General features: G+C 49.8%; 1 protein-coding gene across 1 annotated transcript; it reads left to right on the top strand.

Annotated features, from left to right (window-relative positions):
* The first annotated feature begins 278 nt into the window (after positions 1–278).
* Positions 279–16,263, top strand: psma6a (proteasome 20S subunit alpha 6a). Its single transcript, XM_038780571.1, has 7 exons — positions 279–482; positions 8,717–8,811; positions 12,102–12,183; positions 12,693–12,848; positions 14,595–14,773; positions 14,921–15,015; positions 16,075–16,263. The coding sequence occupies exons 1-7, from the start codon at positions 407–409 to the stop codon at positions 16,130–16,132; spliced, it is 741 nt and encodes a 246-aa protein (XP_038636499.1). The 5' UTR covers positions 279–406; the 3' UTR covers positions 16,133–16,263.
* Positions 16,264–16,902: the final 639 nt, after the last annotated feature.

Raw genomic sequence — 16,902 nt, forward strand, 5'->3', positions numbered from 1 at the left:
ATCTACATATATTATGACTGGAAAGAGATAAAAATAGGAAATACTGGAAATACTCATCAGTATCTGTGCAGAAAGAATTAATTCAGGTTGATAAGCTTTCAAAGTCACAGAGGTCAAATTTGAACCCTATCTTACTCTTCGCCAATATTTTCTGTCTTTATTTCATATTGTCAGTATTTTGCACTCGCATTTGATTTGGATAACCCCCGGGATGCTCAATTAATAGCAGAAGGTTGCAGCATGTTGCTCCACCAGCCGGAGGCTGACCTGCTGTTTGATTGACAGGTCGAGAAGTGTACCTCCGGGTCAGGGAAGGACTTCACACCGGATATCCTGTCGGTTCGGAGATAGGTTCCGGGTTTTGACACTGCATGTTGTTGTTCTCTGATTCGGTTTTTTGGTCAGAATGTCCCGGGGATCGAGCGCCGGCTTCGACCGTCACATTACCATCTTCTCCCCGGAGGGAAGGTTGTACCAAGTAGGTGAGTGAGACCCGGCCGCCCCGCTCACCCGGGACACAGCCGGCAACACCGGCACACAACCCGCTCAGTCATCGCAGGCCCATCCCCCACAGCCAGGCGGCAGGGCGGCCGCGGGCTAACCCGGGGGAGAGAGGCCATGGCAGCTTGGTGTTGGGAGGGAGGGGTTGCGGGACAGGGTCTAGGATGGATTGGCGGGCAAGCATGGGAATGGCGTTGGGGGAGTTTGGGATAGACGACGGGGAGGGATAGAGGAGCGGGGGGGGGGGGTTGAGTCTGGGATAGAGGAGTCGGGGGGGGTTGAGTCTGGAATAGAGGAGTCGGGGGGGGGGGGTTGAGTCTGGGATAGAGGAGTCGGGGGGGGGGGTTGAGTCTGGGATAGAGGAGTCGGGGGGGGGGGGTTGAGTCTGGGATAGAGGAGTGGGGGGGGGTTGAGTCTTTGATAGAGGAGTCGGGAGGGGGGTTGAGTCTGGGATAGAGGAGTGGGGGGGGGTTGAGTCTGGGTTAGAGGAGTCGGGGGGGGTTGAGTCTGGGATAGAGGAGTGGGGGGGGGTTGAGTCTGGGATAGAGGAGTCGGGGGGGGTTGAGTCTGGGATAGAGGAGTCGGGGGGGGGGGGGTTGAGTCTGGGATAGAGGAGTCGGGGGGGGGGGGGTTGAATCTGGGGTAGAGGAGTGGGGGGGGTTGAGTCTGGGATAGAGGAATCGGGGTTGAGTCTGGGATAGAGGAGTGGGGGGGTTGAGTCTGGGATAGAGGAGTGGGGGGGTTGAGTCTGGGATAGAGGAGTGGGGGGGGTTGAGTCTGGGATAGAGGAGTGGGGGGGGGTTGAGTCTGGGATAGAGGAGTCGGGGGGGTTGAGTCTGGGATAGAGGAGTGGGGGGGGTTGAGTCTGGGATAGAGGAGTCGGGGGGGGGGGTTGAGTCTGGGATAGAGGAGTCGGGGGGGGGTTGAGTCTGGGATAGAGGAGTCGGGGGGGGGGGGGTTGAGTCTGGGATAGAGGAGTCGGGGGGTTGAGTCTGGGATAGAGGAGTCGGGGGGTTGAGTCTGGGATAGAGGAGTCGGGGGGGGGGGGGTTGAGTCTGGGATAGAGGAGTCGGGGGGGTTGAGACTGGGGTAGAGGAGTGGGGGGGGGTTGAGTCTGGGATAGAGGAGTCAGGGGGGGTTGAGTCTGGGATAGAGGAGTCGGAGGGGTTGAGTCTGGGTAGAGGAGTCGGAGTGGTTGAGTCTGGGTAGAGGAGTCGGAGGGGTTGAGTCTGGGATAGAGTCGTCGGAGGGGTTGCGTCTGGGATAGAGGAGTCGGAGGGGTTGAGTCTGGGATAGAGGAGTCGGAGGTGTTGAGTCTGGGATAGAAGAGTCGGGGGGGGTGGGTTGAGTCTGGGATAGAAGAGTCGGGGGGGGGGTTGAGTCTGGGATCGAGGAGTCTGGGGGGGTTGAGTCTGGGATAGAGGAGTCGGTGGGGGGGTTGAGCCTGGGATAGAGGAGTCGGGGGGGGGGGGGGGTTGAGTCTGGGATAGAGGAGTTGGCGGGGTTGAGTCTGGGGTAGAGGAGTTGAGGGGGGTTGAGTCTGGGATAGAGGAGTCGGGAGGGGGGCTTTGCGTCTGGGATAGAGGAGTGGGGGGGTTGAGTCTGGGGTACAGGAGTCGGGGGGGGGGGTTGAGTCTGGGATAGAGGAGTGGGGGGGGTGTTGATTTTGGGATAGAGGAGTGGGGGGGGGTTAGTCTGGGATAGAGGAGTCGGGGGAGGGGGGGTTGAGTCTGGGATAGAGGAGTCGGGGGGGGGGTTGAGTCTGGGGTAGAGGAGTCGGAGGGGTTGAGTCTGGGAAAGAGGAGTCGAAGGGGTTGAGTCTGGGATAGAGGAGTCGGAGGGGTTGAGTCTGGGATAGAGTAGTCGGAGGGGTTGAGTCTGGGATAGAGGAGTCGGAGGGGTTGAGTCTGGGATAGAGGAGTCGGAGGGGTTGAGTCTGGGATAGAGGAGTCGGAGGGGTTGAGTCTGGGATAGAGGAGTCGGAGGGGTTGAGTCTGGGATAGAGGAGTCGGAGGGGTTGAGTCTGGGATAGAGGAGTCGGGGGGGGGGGTTGAGTCTGGGATAGAGGAGTCGGAGGGGTTCAGTCGGGGATAGAGGAGTCGGGGGGGGGGGGGTTGAGTCTGGGATAGAGGAGTCGGGGGGGTTGAGTCTGGGATAGAGGAGTGGGGGGGGTTGTGTCTGGGATAGAGGAGTCGGGGGGGGGGGTTGAGTCTGGGATAGAGGAGTCGGGGGGGGTTGAGACTGGGGTAGAGGAGTGGGGGGGGGGTTGAGTCTGGGATAGAGGAGTCGGGGGGGGGGTTGAGTCTGGGATAGAGGAGTCGGAGGGGTTGAGTCTGGGATAGAGGAGTCGGAGGTGTTGAGTCTGGGATAGAAGAGTCGGGGGGGGTGGGTTGAGTCTGGGATAGAGGAGTCTGGGGGGGTTGAGTCTGGGATAGAGGAGTCGGGGGGGGGTTGAGACTGGGGTAGAGGAGTGGGGGGGGGTTGAGTCTCTGGTAGAGGAGTGGGGGGGGATTGAGTCTGGGGTAGAGGAGTGGGGGGGGGGGTTGAGTCTGGGATAGAGGAGTCGGGGGGGGTTGAGTCTGGGATAGAGGAGTCGGAGGGGTTGAGTCTGGGATAGAGGAGTCGGAGGGGTTGAGTCTGGGATAGAGGAGTCGGAGGTGTTGAGTCTGGGATAGAAGAGTCGGGGGGGGTGGGTTGAGTCTGGGATAGAGGAGTCTGGGGGGGTTGAGTCTGGGATAGAGGAGTCTGGGGGGGTTGAGTCTGGGATAGAGGAGTCGGTGGGGGGGTTGAGTCTGGGATAGAGGAGTCGGGGGGGGGTTGAGTCTGGGATAGAGGAGTCGGGGGGGTTGAGTCTGGGATAGAGGAGTGGGGGGGGGTTGAGTCTGGGGTAGAGGAGTTGGGGGGGTTGAGTCTGGGATAGAGGAGTCGGGGGGGTTGAGTCTGGGATAGAGGAGTGGGGGGGGTTGATTTTGGGATAGAGGAGTGGGGGGGGTTGAGTCTGGGATAGAGGAGTCGGGGGGGGGGGTTGAGTCTGGGATAGAGGAGTCGGGGGGGGTTGAGTCTGGGGTAGAGGAGTTGGGGGGGTTGAGTCTGGGATAGAGGAGTCGGGGGGGGGGGGGTTGAGTCTGGGGTAGAGGAGTCGGAGGGGTTGAGTCTGGGATAGAGGAGTCGGGGGGGTTGAGTCTGGGATAGAGGAGTGGGGGGGGGTTGATTTTGGGATAGAGGTGTGGGGGGGGTTGAGTCTGGGATAGAGGAGTCGGGGGGGGGTTGAGTCTGGGATAGAGGAGTGGGGGGGGGTTGAGTCTGGGGTAGAGGAGTTGGGGGGGTTGAGTCTGGGATAGAGGAGTCGGGGGGGGGGGTTGAGTCTGGGGTAGAGGAGTCGGAGGGGTTGAGTCTGGGATAGAGGAGTCGGAGGGGTTGAGTCTGGGATAGAGGAGTCGGAGGGGTTGAGTCTGGGACAGAAGAGTCGGAGGGGTTGAGTCTGGGATAGAGGAGTCGGAGGGGTTGAGTCTGGGATAGAGGAGTCGGGGGGGGGGGTTGAGTCTGGGATAGAGGAGTCGGAGGGGTTCAGTCGGGGATAGAGGAGTCGGGGGGGTGGGGTTGAGTCTGGGATAGAGGAGTGGGGGGGAGATTGAGTCTGGGATAGAGGAGTTGGGGAGGGTTGAGTCTTGGATAGAGGAGTCGGGGGGGGGGGTGCGTCTTGGATTAAGGAGTCGAGGGGGGGGGTTGAGTCTGGGATAGAGGAGTCGGGCTTGAGTCTGGGATAGAGGAGTCGAGGGAGGGGTTGAGTCTGGGATAGAGGAGTCGGGGGGGCGGGGTTTGAGTCTGGGATAGAGGAGTCGGTGGGGATGAGTCTGGGATAGAGGAGTCGGGGGGGGGTTGAGTCTGGGATAGAGGAGTCGGGGGGGTTGAGTCTGGATAGAGGAGTGGGGGGGTTGAGTCTGGGGTAGAGGAGTTGGGGGGGTTGAGTCTGGGATAGAGGAGTCGGGGGGGTTGAGTCTGGGATAGAGGAGTGGGGGGGGTTGATTTTGGGATAGAGGAGTGGGGGGGGTTGAGTCTGGGATAGAGGAGTCGGGGGGGGGGTTGAGTCTGGGATAGAGGAGTCGGGGGGGGTTGAGTCTGGGGTAGAGGAGTTGGGGGGGTTGAGTCTGGGATAGAGGAGTCGGGGGGGGGGTTGAGTCTGGGGTAGAGGAGTCGGAGGGGTTGAGTCTGGGATAGAGGAGTCGGGGGGGTTGAGTCTGGGATAGAGGAGTGGGGGGGGTTGATTTGGGATAGAGGAGTGGGGGGGTTGAGTCTGGGATAGAGGAGTCGGGGGGGGGGTTGAGTCTGGGATAGAGGAGTGGGGGGGGGTTGAGTCTGGGGTAGAGGAGTTGGGGGGGTTGAGTCTGGGATAGAGGAGTCGGGGGGGGGGGGGGTTGAGTCTGGGGTAGAGGAGTCGGAGGGGTTGAGTCTGGGATAGAGGAGTCGGAGGGGTTGAGTCTGGGATAGAGGAGTCGGAGGGGTTGAGTCTGGGACAGAAGAGTCGGAGGGGTTGAGTCTGGGATAGAGGAGTCGGAGGGGTTGAGTCTGGGATAGAGGAGTCGGGGGGGGGGGGGGGTTGAGTCTGGGATAGAGGAGTCGGAGGGGTTCAGTCGGGGATAGAGGAGTCGGGGGGGGTGGGGTTGAGTCTGGGATAGAGGAGTGGGGGGGAGATTGAGTCTGGGATAGAGGAGTTGGGGAGGGTTGAGTCTTGGATAGAGGAGTCGGGGGGGGTGCGTCTTGGATTAAGGAGTCGAGGGGGGGGTTGAGTCTGGGATAGAGGAGTCGGGCTTGAGTCTGGGATAGAGGAGTCGAGGGAGGGGTTGAGTCTGGGATAGAGGAGTCGGGGGGGCGGGGTTTGAGTCTGGGATAGAGGAGTCGGTGGGGATGAGTCTGGGATAGAGGAGTCGAGGGGGGGTTGAGTCTGGGATAGAGGAGTCTGGGGGGCGAGTCTGGGATAGAGGAGTCGGGGGGGGGGGGGTTGAGTCTGGGATAGAGTCGGGGGGGTGGGTTGAGTCTGGGATAGAGGAGTTGGGGGGGGTTGAGTCTGGGATAGAGTCGTCGGAGGGTTTGAGTCTGGGATAGAGTCGTCGGAGGGGTTGTGTCTGGGATAGAGGAGTCGGAGGGGTTGTGTCTGGGATAGAGGAGTCGGAGGGGTTGAGTCTGGGATTGAAGAGTCGGAGGGGTTGAGTCTGGGATAGAGGAGGCGGGGGGGGGGGTGGGTTGAGTCTTTGATAGAGGAGTCGGGGGGGGGGGTGTTGCGTCTGGGATAGAGGAGTCGGGGGGGGGGGGGGTTGAGTCTGGGATAGAGGAGTTGGGAAGGGGAGAGTCTTGGATAGATGAGTCGGGGGGGAGGTGAGTCTTGGATAGAGGAGTATGGGGGGTTGAGTCTTGTATAGAGGAGTCGGGGGGGGGGTTGAGTCTTGTATAGAGGAGTCGGGGTGGGGGTTGAGTCTTGGATAGAGCAGTCGGGGGGGGTTGAGTCTTGGATAGAGGAGTCGGGGGGGGTTGAGTCTTGGATAGAGGAGTCGGGGGGGGGGGGTTGAGTCTTGGATAGAGGAGTCGGTGGGGGGTTGAGTCTGGGATTGAGGAGTTGGGGGGCGGGGGGTTGAGTCTGGGATAGAGGACCGTGGGGGGGGGGGGGTGTGAGTCTGGGATAGAGGAGCCGGGGGGGGGGGGGGGGGGGGTGTTTTGAGTCTTGGATAGAGGAGTGGGAGGGTTGAGTCTTGTATAGAGGAGTCGGGGGGGGGGGGGGGGGGGGGCGAGTCTGGGATAGAGGAGTCGGGGCGAGTCTGGGATAGAGGAGTCGGGGGTGGGGCGGTTTGAGTCTTGGATAGAGGAGTGGGAGGGTTGAGTCTTGGATAGAGGAGTCGGGGGGGTTGAGTCTGGGATAGAGGAGTCGGGGGGGGGGGGTGAGTCTGGGATAGAGGAGTCGGGGGGGGTGAGTCTGGGATAGAGGAGTCGTGGGGCCGGGGGCGGTGAGTCTGGGATAGAGGAGTCGGGGGGGGGGGGGGGGGGTGGTTTGAGTCTTGGATAGAGGAGTGGGGGGTTTGAGTCTTGTATAGAGGAGTCGGGGGTGGGGGGGGGGTTGCGTCTGGGATAGAGGAGTCGGGGGGGGGGTGAGTCTGGGATAGAGGAGTCGGTGGGGGGGGGGGAGTCTGGGATAGAGGAGTCGTGGGGCCGGGGGCGGTGAGTCTGGGATAGAGGAGTCGGGGGTGGGGGGGTTTGAGTCTTGGATAGAGGATTCGGGGGGGGGTGAGTCTTGGATAGAGGAGTCGGGGAGGGGAGTCTTGGATCGAGGAGTCGGGGGGGTGAGTCTTGGATAGAGGAGTCGGGGGGGTTGAGTCTGGGATAGAGGAATCGGGGGGGGGGGGGTTTGAGTCTTGGATAGAGGAGTTGGGGGGGGTTGAGTCTGGGGTAGAGGAGTCGGGTGGGGGGGGGGTTTGAGTCTTGGATAGAGGAGTTGGGGGGGTGTTGAGTCTTGGATAGAGGAGTCGGGGGGGGGTGAATCTGGGATAGAGGAGTCGGGGGGTTGAGTCTTGGATAGAGGAGGCATGGGGGGGACAAGTCTGGGATAGAGGGGAATGGGGAAGAATAACAAGGAGGGCTGTCAGAGAATACAGCCAAGTATAGATAGATTGGAGAGTTGGGCAGAGAAATGGCAGATGGAGTTCAATCCAGGCAAATGTGAGGTGATGCATTTTGGAAGATCTAATTCAAGAGCGGACTATACGGTCAATGGAAGAGTCCTGGGGAAAATTGATGTGCAGAGAGAGCTGGGGGTTCAGGTCCATTGTACCCTGAAGGTGGCAACGCAGGTCAATAGAATGGTCAAGAAGGCATTCAACGGGGTATTGAGAAAAAGAGTCGGCAGGTCATGTTACAGTTGTATAAACAAAGAAAATTACAGCACAGGAACAGGCCCTTCGGCCCTCCCAGCCTGCGCCGATCCAGATCCTTTATCTAAGCCTGTCTCCTATTTTCCAAGGTCTACTTCCCTCTGTTCCCGCCCATTCATATACCTGTCTAGATGCCTCTTAAATGATGCTTTCATGCCCGCCTCTACCACCTCCGCTGGTAAAGCGTTCCAGGCACCCACCACCCTCTGCGTAAAAAACTTTCCACGCACATCTCCCTTAAACTTTCCCCCTCTCACCTTGAAATCGTGACCCCTTGTAACTGACACCCCCTTGGGAAAAGCTTGTTGCTATCCACCCTGTCCATACCTCTCATAATTTTATAGACCTCAATCAGGTCCCACTCAACCTCCGTCTTTCCAACGAAAACAATCCTAATCTACTCAACCTTTCTTCATAGTTAGCACCCTCCATACCAGGCAAAATCCTGGTGAACCTCCTCTGCACCCTCTCCAAAGCATCCACATCCTTCTGGTAATGTGGCGACCAGAACTGCACGCAGTATTCCAAATGTGGCCGAACCAGAGTCCTATACAACTACCGTACCACCCCAATACAACAAAACGTGTGTTCAGAGCTGTCTCTCTAACAGATGAAAGTGTCGGACACAACATATGTTTGGGCAGTTCCAACATGTACAAATAACACTAAACAGTGCCATAAAAGGGCAGCACGGTGGCCTAGTGGTTAGCACAACCGCCTCACGGCGCTGAGGTCCCAGGTTCGATCCCTGCTCTGGGTCACTGTCCGTGTGGAGTTTGCATATTCTCCCCGTGTCTGCGTGGGTTTCGCCCCCACAACCCAAAAAATGTGCAGAGTAGGTGGATTGGCCACGCTAAATTGCCCCTTAATTGGAAAAAATAATTGGGTAATCTAAATTTATAAAAATAAAAAAAAAACAGTGCCATAAAGCTACAGTACTTGTGTCTGCGGTTGGGGGGCATGGAAGGTAAGAGGAGGTTAGGGAGAGGGGAGAACCTGGGTAACGATGTGGGGGTGAAAGAGTCTGGTACTGGAGTTGAGGTGAGGGGAAAGCTGTGATTTAGGCAATGGGCAGAGTGGGTGGCATGAGGGATCAGGTAGCCGCGAGCAGCTCGGCTCTTGTTGCCAATGCCTGGAGTGTAACTTGGGGCATTCAACATCTGATAAATATTAGCCGTGATTTTGTGATGTAAAGTCTACGTTTTCAGTATGACATTGGTTGCTGTAAATCATCTTGTTAAAAATTGAACTTTGTTTTGGTGTTATTGATGCTTGAGACAATTTGGTTTTTGTTGCAGAATATGCTTTTAAGGCTATAAACCAGGGTGGTCTCACTTCAGTTGCTGTTCGTGGAAAGGACTGTGCTGTAATAGTTACACAAAAGAAAGTGCCGGTAAGTGTAGACTGAACTCCCTGTGGTGGCAGCATTTACCTTTTATTAGCTGACTCACAGAATGTACAAAGTAGGTGCAGGAGTAGACTGTACGGCCCCACAACCCCGCTCTGCCATTTACTACACTCCTAGCTGATGTTCAGCCTCAACTCCCATTTTCCCACCTGGTCCCCTAAGCCTTCACTATGTTAAACAATGGAGCATTCACAACCTCCTAGGATGGAGAGCTCCAAAGATTCATGCCCTTTAAGTGATGACATTTCTCCTCCTCTCGGTCCTAATTGGGCAGTCCCTTATCCTGAGACTATGTCCCCATGTTCTAGATTCCAAAGCCATGGGAAACAATCTGTGACTGCCCTGTGAAGCTCCTTAAGAACCTTGTAGGTTTCAATTAGATCGCCCCTCGAGTCCTAATTTCGCAGCTTCTTATCATATCCTCTCATCCCAGTGATCAATCTGGTGAACCTTTACTGCATTGTTTCCAACGCAAATATAGAGACCAAAACTTCACACACTACTCCAGTTGTGATCACAAGGCCCTGTATTATTGTAGCAAAGTTTCCTTAATCTTGTACTTCAATTTTAATCTTGTACTTCAAGGGCCTCACGGTAGCATGGTGGTTAGCATCAATGCTTCACAGCTCCAGGGTCCCAGGTTCGATTCCCGGCTGGGTCACTGTCTGTGTGGAGTCTGCACGTCCTCCCCGTGTGTGCGTGGGTTTCTTCCGGGTGCTCCGGTTTCCTCCCACAGTCCAAAGATGTGCGGGTTAGGTGGATTGGCCATGCTAAATTGCCCGTAGTGTAAGGTTAATGGGGGGATTGTTGGGTTACGGGTATACGGGTTACGTGGGGTTAAGTAGGGTGATCATTGCTCGGCACAACGAGGGCCGAAGGGCCTGTTCTGTGCTGTACTGTTCTATGTTCTATGTTCTAATTACGTTGCAATAAAAGCCAACATGCCTTTTGTTTTCCTTGTTGCTTTCAGTACCTGCATGCGAACTTTGTTCCTTGCACAAGTTATATCCAAATGGCTCGCAACATCAACATTCACAAGTTTGACACCTATTAAACAAAAATATTTTGCTTTACCATTCTTGCTACCAAAATGAATAGCTCTCACTTTCCCAGATAATACTCTGCTCCCACTTTATTGCCTCCTCTTAACTTTTGTTTTTTTATTTTTCCTAATAATTTAAAAAAATAAATAAATTTAGAGTACCCAATTCATTTTGAGGGGCAATTTAGCGTGGCCAATTCACCTATCCTGCACATGTGCAAACTCCATACGGACAGTGACCCAGAGCCGGGATCAAACCTGGGACCTCAGCACCGTGAGGCAGCAGCACTGACCACTGCCCCAACGTGCTGCTCTTTTTCCCCCAATAATAATATTTGTTATTGTCACAAGTAGGCTTACATTAACACTGCAATGAAGTTACTATGAACAGCCCCTAGTTTTCACATTCCGGCGCCTGTTTGGGTACACAGTGGGAGAATTCTGAATGTCCAAATTGCCTAACAGCACGTCTTTCGGGACTTGTGGGAGGAAACTGGAGCACCGGGAGGAAACCCACGCAGACACAGGGAGAACATGCAGACGCTGTACAGACAGTGACCCAAGTGGGAATCGAACCTGGGACCCTAGCACTGTGAAGCAACAGTGCTAACCACTGCTAGGGGCAATTTAGCGTGGCCAATCCGCCTAATCTGCACATCTTTTGGGTTGTGGGAGTGAAACCCACACAGACACGGGGAGAATGTCCCTACTCAACCTGTCCAAATCTCTCTGCAGCCTATTGTATCTTCCTCAGTTTATATTCTGATCTATCTGTGAATTGTCAATAATTCAAGATACATTACTCATGGCCTCTTCATCCAAGTCGTCAATATAGACTTGAAAGAGCTGAGGCCCCAGCGCTGATCCTTGTGGAGCTTCACTAGTCACAGACTGCTAACTTGAGAATGCCCCATTTATCCCCACTCTCTGCTGCTGTCTGTTAATCAAACCCCAATCTGAGCTAATATATTATCCCCAACCTCATGAGTCCTTAATTTATGTGGCACCCCTTTTATGTGCACCTTTTGGAAATCCAAATAAGGCACCTCTCCTGGTTCACCTTTACTTGCCCTACTCGTTACATCCTCAAAAGGAACAATCGAGCCTGTCCAACATGGTTTTCCCTTTTATAAAACTATGTTGACGTTTTCTGATTGTGCTTCCATGTTCTAAGTGCCTTGTTACTCTTACATTTCTTATTAAAATAGTTGTAAGAAGATTGTGGTAGAACTGTACACATCACTAGTTAGGCCACAGCTTGAAGACTGCATACAATTCTGGCTACCACATTACAGTAACAATGTGACTACATTAGAGAGGGTATAGAGGAGGTTTACAAAAATGTTTCTAGGACAGGAGAATTTTAATTATTGACTGGATAGGCTGGAGCTTTTGTTGAAGCAAAGGAGGCTGAGCGGTGATTTACTTGAGGTGCGTAAAATCTAGGGGCCAAGTTAGGTTCCTGCTATCTCCCTTAGCAGAGAGATCAATAAACAGGGAGCTTTGATTTAAAATAATTTGTAGAACAGATAAATGTGAGTTGATGTTTTCTCACCCATGATGATGGAAGCCTGGAACTCGGTGCCTGTAAAGGAGGCAGAAACCTGAAAAGTCTGTAAAATAACTTGGATATTTATTTCGAATTCTGCAACCTGCAAGGTCATAAATGTTTTTAATTTGTCTACGATTCACTTTGTAAAAATTTTGAAATTCTATAAGATCTGGAATCGCCTTCTGTGATTAAGTGCATAGTGCAATTTACATTGATTGAATTAAGGCAGCCGGTTCACGGGTAGTTTGTTGAAGTCGCTGCCTCTCGCAGGGAAGTGTATGCGATTAGAGATTATCATTGGAACTTTGTTCCTTAAGCTTTGGGATTCTTGAAATTGCCTATCACAAACCCAATTAAACCCTAAAACGTCTGTCAAGTAAAATGTTTAAATTCCATCATGATTAATCTCTTATTTACAATTTTAATCTGTGTTAATCTTGGTTTTTACTTGCAACAACACTTGAACCTGCAAGCCATGAATGGGAACCCACAAAGCAATGGGTCTGCTGAGGCCCATGACTGATGGCGGAGATGGTCTGCAGCTGACTTTGGGTTATGTAATGAACTGACCGTTCACATTGTACTGTTATCCTTGCCATATTGATCAAACTTAATTTAAGGTGCAGCCTTTAATTCTTTATTGTGCACTCTCCTTAATCCAGTGGTTCAATTTATTTTCAGGATAAGCTATTGGATGCTAACACAGTCACTCACCTGTTCCGAATAACTGAAACCATAGGATGTGTAATGACAGGAATGACGGGTAAGAAGATTTATGATTCTTCCTTTTAGATTTTGAGACTTTGCTTTTAGATATCTAGTTATTTTTTTAAGTCAACGATGGAAACTGAATCTTCATCAATGCAAGAAATTTAACAAACATTCTGAAAATACTTAGATCAGGTAGTCTGTGGAGAAAGAAGCAGACTTCAATGTTTCAGGTTGCTGATGAAAGATATTTCCAGAATTTTCTGTTTATATTGTTGACGCCATCCTGTGCCTGGAAACTTGCCAATAATGTCCAAAAAGTACTCTTAGCAATAATTGAAAAGAAGAAGAGATAAGAGGAGATTCAAAGTATCAGGATTAGACTCTTGATTGCAAAGTGGTCCTCCTAACCAGTTCACATGTTTTTAAAACCCTAAGTTCAGTGTCGCTTACACACTACTAATAGATTTGCTTTCTGTCCTTGTTTCACCATTAGTACTGTCTTTTATCATGGAATGTTGATCTTTTTCACCTTTTTAAAATGTAATCTTTTTAAAATTACAGCAGATAGCAGGTCCCAGGTTCAGAGAGCTCGGTATGAAGCTGCAAACTGGAAGTACAAGTATGGCTATGATATCCCAGTGGACATGTTGTGTAAACGGATTGCAGATATTTCCCAAGTGTATACACAAAACGCTGAAATGAGACCCCTGGGATGCTGTAAGCAACTTCTACATGTGGTATAAGATTAATGCAACCGTAGATTTCTGCTTCAAATCATATTGTGCAAATACCTGCAAAATATAAAGTCACGCAGTCGGGTGTTTTCATGGTCTATCTAAAGTGACTTTCCTATTGGGGGCGTCAAGGACCTGGGTTCAATCCCAGCTACAGTTCACACTCCATGTGGAGTTGGCATATTCCGTGTCTGCGTGGGTCTCACGCCCACAATCCAAAGATGTACAGGGTAGGTGGATTGACCACACTAAATTGACCTTTAATTGAAAAAAATGGATTGGGTACTTTTAATTTATTATTAAAAAAAAGTGACTTTGCAAATTATTTTCCTAAAGGTATTAATTGAGAAATGGTCGACCTATTAAACTTGTTACCATGTCCTTACTTCATTTGAAAATAATGAGTGACTCTCCCAATGAATTTGTTGATTAAAGATAATGAATAGTTGAGCCGTAGAGGGTAGGATATTCTTAGCTTTACTCCAAATTCTGAATTGAATTAAGAAAAGAAAGGAGTGCATTATACAGTGCCTTTAACATCTTCCAGTGTAATTTTAAAGTCACTCTAGGGAATTGGAGCAGTGAATTTGCTGTCAACAAAGTCCCATGTGTAAGCTGAGGTACTGATCAGATTTAAAGTGTTGTTAGATGAGGGATAAATGTTGGACAGGGCTCCCTTCTTGATTGCTCTTCAGTGATCCATGCTGAAATTCTAAATTTTATTAAAGATAAGATCAGAATGTTTGCGTTGCTCCACGATTGCCTATTCACTGTCGAGTCTCTTGCATGAATATTGGCCACTTGTGTCGGCTGCACTGTCAGTCTTCGAAATCAGCAGACATGTATAAATGATCTCCAACAATGCCACTTCATTAATTGAAACTCATTATTTCAATACAATGGAGGCTCGATTACATTTACATCTGTTCTTCTCCAAAATGTGCAAGTCATAGAATTCATGGAGGAATCTGGTTTGTTATTTCTTTTGTAGTATGTTTTCAGAACGTCTAGAATTCAAAAAAAGAAGCTTATGGATACATATCACCCTGTGATGATGTAATCTCTGAAAGTGCTAAACTAATTCAGATCCTCCTAGGATTTAGGTCACTATTGGAAGATTCCTGCTAAAGAATATTGAAATGTCCTGGTGTGATTCATAGTTGTGCTGGATTATAATGACGTGAAATAATGAAAATCGCTTATTGTCACAAGTAGGCTTCAAATGAAGTTACTGTGAAAAGCCCCTAGTCGCCACATTCCGGCGCCAGTTTGGGGAGGCTGGTACGGGAACAAGACGTGAAATAACAATGACAACTAAGTAACAAAGATCAAATTGTATTCTGGCAGCAGGGAGAATGTTGAAGGAAGGTTTAGTCAGATCTCTTGTTTTTTTCTTTTCATTAGAATAGTTCAGAAACAGATCATGGTCTTTATTTCTCACTAAAAATTGGCTGCTTTGAAACGTCGTCCCTCAAAATGGCAGAAGCTGATTCCAAAATTATTTTAAAAGGTTGCTGAACAGATATTTTGAGGATGACAAGTTTGCAGGATTGTAGACAGAAATGTAAGACTGCGGGATTAAGCATGACTCATCTTTCAAAGAACCAGCAAGGGCATGACAAGCTGAATGCTCTTCTTGTGTGCTGTATGCTTCTGTGATTCCTTTAAATGCTAAACAGAAATGAAGTGTGTAAAATTAAATCTTCAGTTTGACTCTTCTGTTTTACAGGTATGATTCTGGTAGGTGTGGACGAAGAGCTTGGGGCGCAGGTTTACAAGTGTGACCCTGCTGGTTATTATTGTGGTTTCAAGGCTACTGCAGCCGGAGTCAAGCAGACAGAAGCCACAAGCTTCTTGGAAAAGAAAGTTAAGAAAAAACTTGACTGGATCTATGCACAAACTGTAGAGGTATGAAAATCTTACGCCTCTGCACTAATAATTACATTGAATTTCCTATGTCTTTTATCCCCTCCTTTATTTTAATTTGCTCTAACATGGTTTGCATTGTACATTTTGAAGTTTCTTTTTGAAATAATGCATTTTCTTTTGTTGTAGACAGCAATAACCTGCCTGTCCACAGTGCTGTCCATTGACTTCAAGCCCTCTGAAATTGAAGTAGGGGTGGTTACAGTGGATAACCCTAAATTTAGGTAATTTAAAGGTTTTCTTGTTTACTAAATTAACTAATTGCCTCTAGAATCTGCATTTAAATCCAATTCCGATTCAAAGAATATGTTTTTTTTGCTCGGCTACAAGTAGACCCCAAACTATTTACTCAGAATCAACTCATTCAAAATTAGGCCTGCTCTTACTATATGCAATGTTTGTAAATTGGCCTTAAGTGGTAACTTTGAGAGGCCAAACAATGTTTACGATAAAGGGAAAAATCCATGTTAATATAGTTTGAAATCCTTTGCTGAAGTTGGGTTGAAGCCATATAATTGGATCAATGGAGTGGGTACATCAGAATGTGCTCGGGAGATATTGATGCTGGGACTGCAAAGGTGTTAATTTCCAATATTTTAAAAAAAATTTAGATTACCCAATTCATTTTTTCCAATTAAGGGGCAATTTAGCGTGGCCAATCCACCTATCTTGCACATCTTTGGGTTGTGGGGGCGAAACCCGCGCAAACACGGGGAGAATGCGCAAACTCCACACGGACAGTGACCCAGAGCCAGGATCGAACCTGGGACCTCGGCGCCGCAAGGCAGCAGGGCTAACCCACTGCGCCACCGTGCTGCCCGTTAATTTCCAATATTGACATAACTGAACCTAAAAGAAAAATCTTTGTGCACAGGTGGTAAAAAGGCACTTGCCCATTGGGTGCATGTTATACACCCCTTCTTATTTGACTTTGTTGGAAGCAGGCAGTCAATCTGCAACTAGTCGTTCACTATCGATCTCTGTGAAAATTGGCCGAAAAAACTATTTAGTTCCTGAATGGTTCCTTTCGTCAGGTGTGACATTAGGCCAATACAAATCGCCCTTCAGAATTAAAACTTTAAACAAGGGAACTGCTTCATTTTTACATCAGGACCGTTTTGTAAATTGGTTAAAACTTCTCTTTACAGTGTTCATTATTTAAATATTCGAAACAGCTTAGAAACTTGAGTACAAAATACAAATACATTTAATTGTGCAATTTATCTTTGAATTTTTATTTCTAAAAATGTGCTTCAACATGAAAACCTTTCTTTTTGCCCCAGGATTCTTTCAGAAGCTGAAATTGATACACATCTGGTTGCTCTGGCAGAGAGAGACTGAAATTCCACTTAGTTTAAGATCCTGTATTTGTTAGATAGAGCGTTGTTAATGGACGACTGGATTGCTGTAACAGAATGCCACCATCTACACTATTTTAATCCGTGCAAATAAAGCTAAGGTTTTGGAACATGCTCTTGATTGAAGTCCTGTTTACACAATATGCTCGCACCTCATCTGCAGCTCAAGTGGTGGCTTTTTCTTTATAAAATTGGAGAGAGAGGGAGCCTATCCCATGCTGCTTCTAAACTCCCAACGACATGATCCAGTCAGAACCTGTTATTTTGAGGTGAACAAAATGAAATGAATGAAAATCACTTATTGTCACGAGTAGGCTTCAATGAAGTTACTGTGAAAAGTCCCTTGTTGCCACATTCCGGCGCCTGTTCGGGGAGGCTGGTACGGGAATTGAACCATGCTGCTGGCCTGCCTTAGTCGGCTTTAAAAGCCAGCGATTTAGCCCAGTGTGCTAAACCAGCCCATGCAATGTTATGGAATCATTTGTAACTATTTCAGCCCATTGAACATTACAGAGGAATTGTTTTATAATGAGCATTTGGGAATGAGTTAAAGAACAGTTTGGGCATTCGCAACGTTCATTCAGAGTTACTTAAAAGTTAAAAACATCACTAGTTTGCTTGTAATGCAATTAAATGGCTATTTTGACACTAATCAATTTACAACCTTTTAATTGTTTAAAAATCTTCTAAAGTCTCTGTTTTAAGTTGTTTAGCTTTTAAAGTACCCAATTCATTTTTTTCCAACTAAGGGGC

Source organism: Scyliorhinus canicula, chromosome 2, assembly GCF_902713615.1.
Source record: "Scyliorhinus canicula chromosome 2, sScyCan1.1, whole genome shotgun sequence".
NCBI classification, from domain to species: domain Eukaryota; kingdom Metazoa; phylum Chordata; class Chondrichthyes; order Carcharhiniformes; family Scyliorhinidae; genus Scyliorhinus; species Scyliorhinus canicula.

Coding starts and splice junctions, on each gene's coding strand:
- psma6a (XM_038780571.1), top strand. CDS start 407: ATGTCCCGGGGATCGAGCGCCGGCTTCGACCGTCACATTACCATCTTC. Junction 8,812..12,101: donor TTACACAAAAGAAAGTGCCG/GTAAGTGTAGAC, acceptor ATTTATTTTCAG/GATAAGCTATTGGATGCTAA. Junction 12,184..12,692: donor TGTAATGACAGGAATGACGG/GTAAGAAGATTT, acceptor TTAAAATTACAG/CAGATAGCAGGTCCCAGGTT.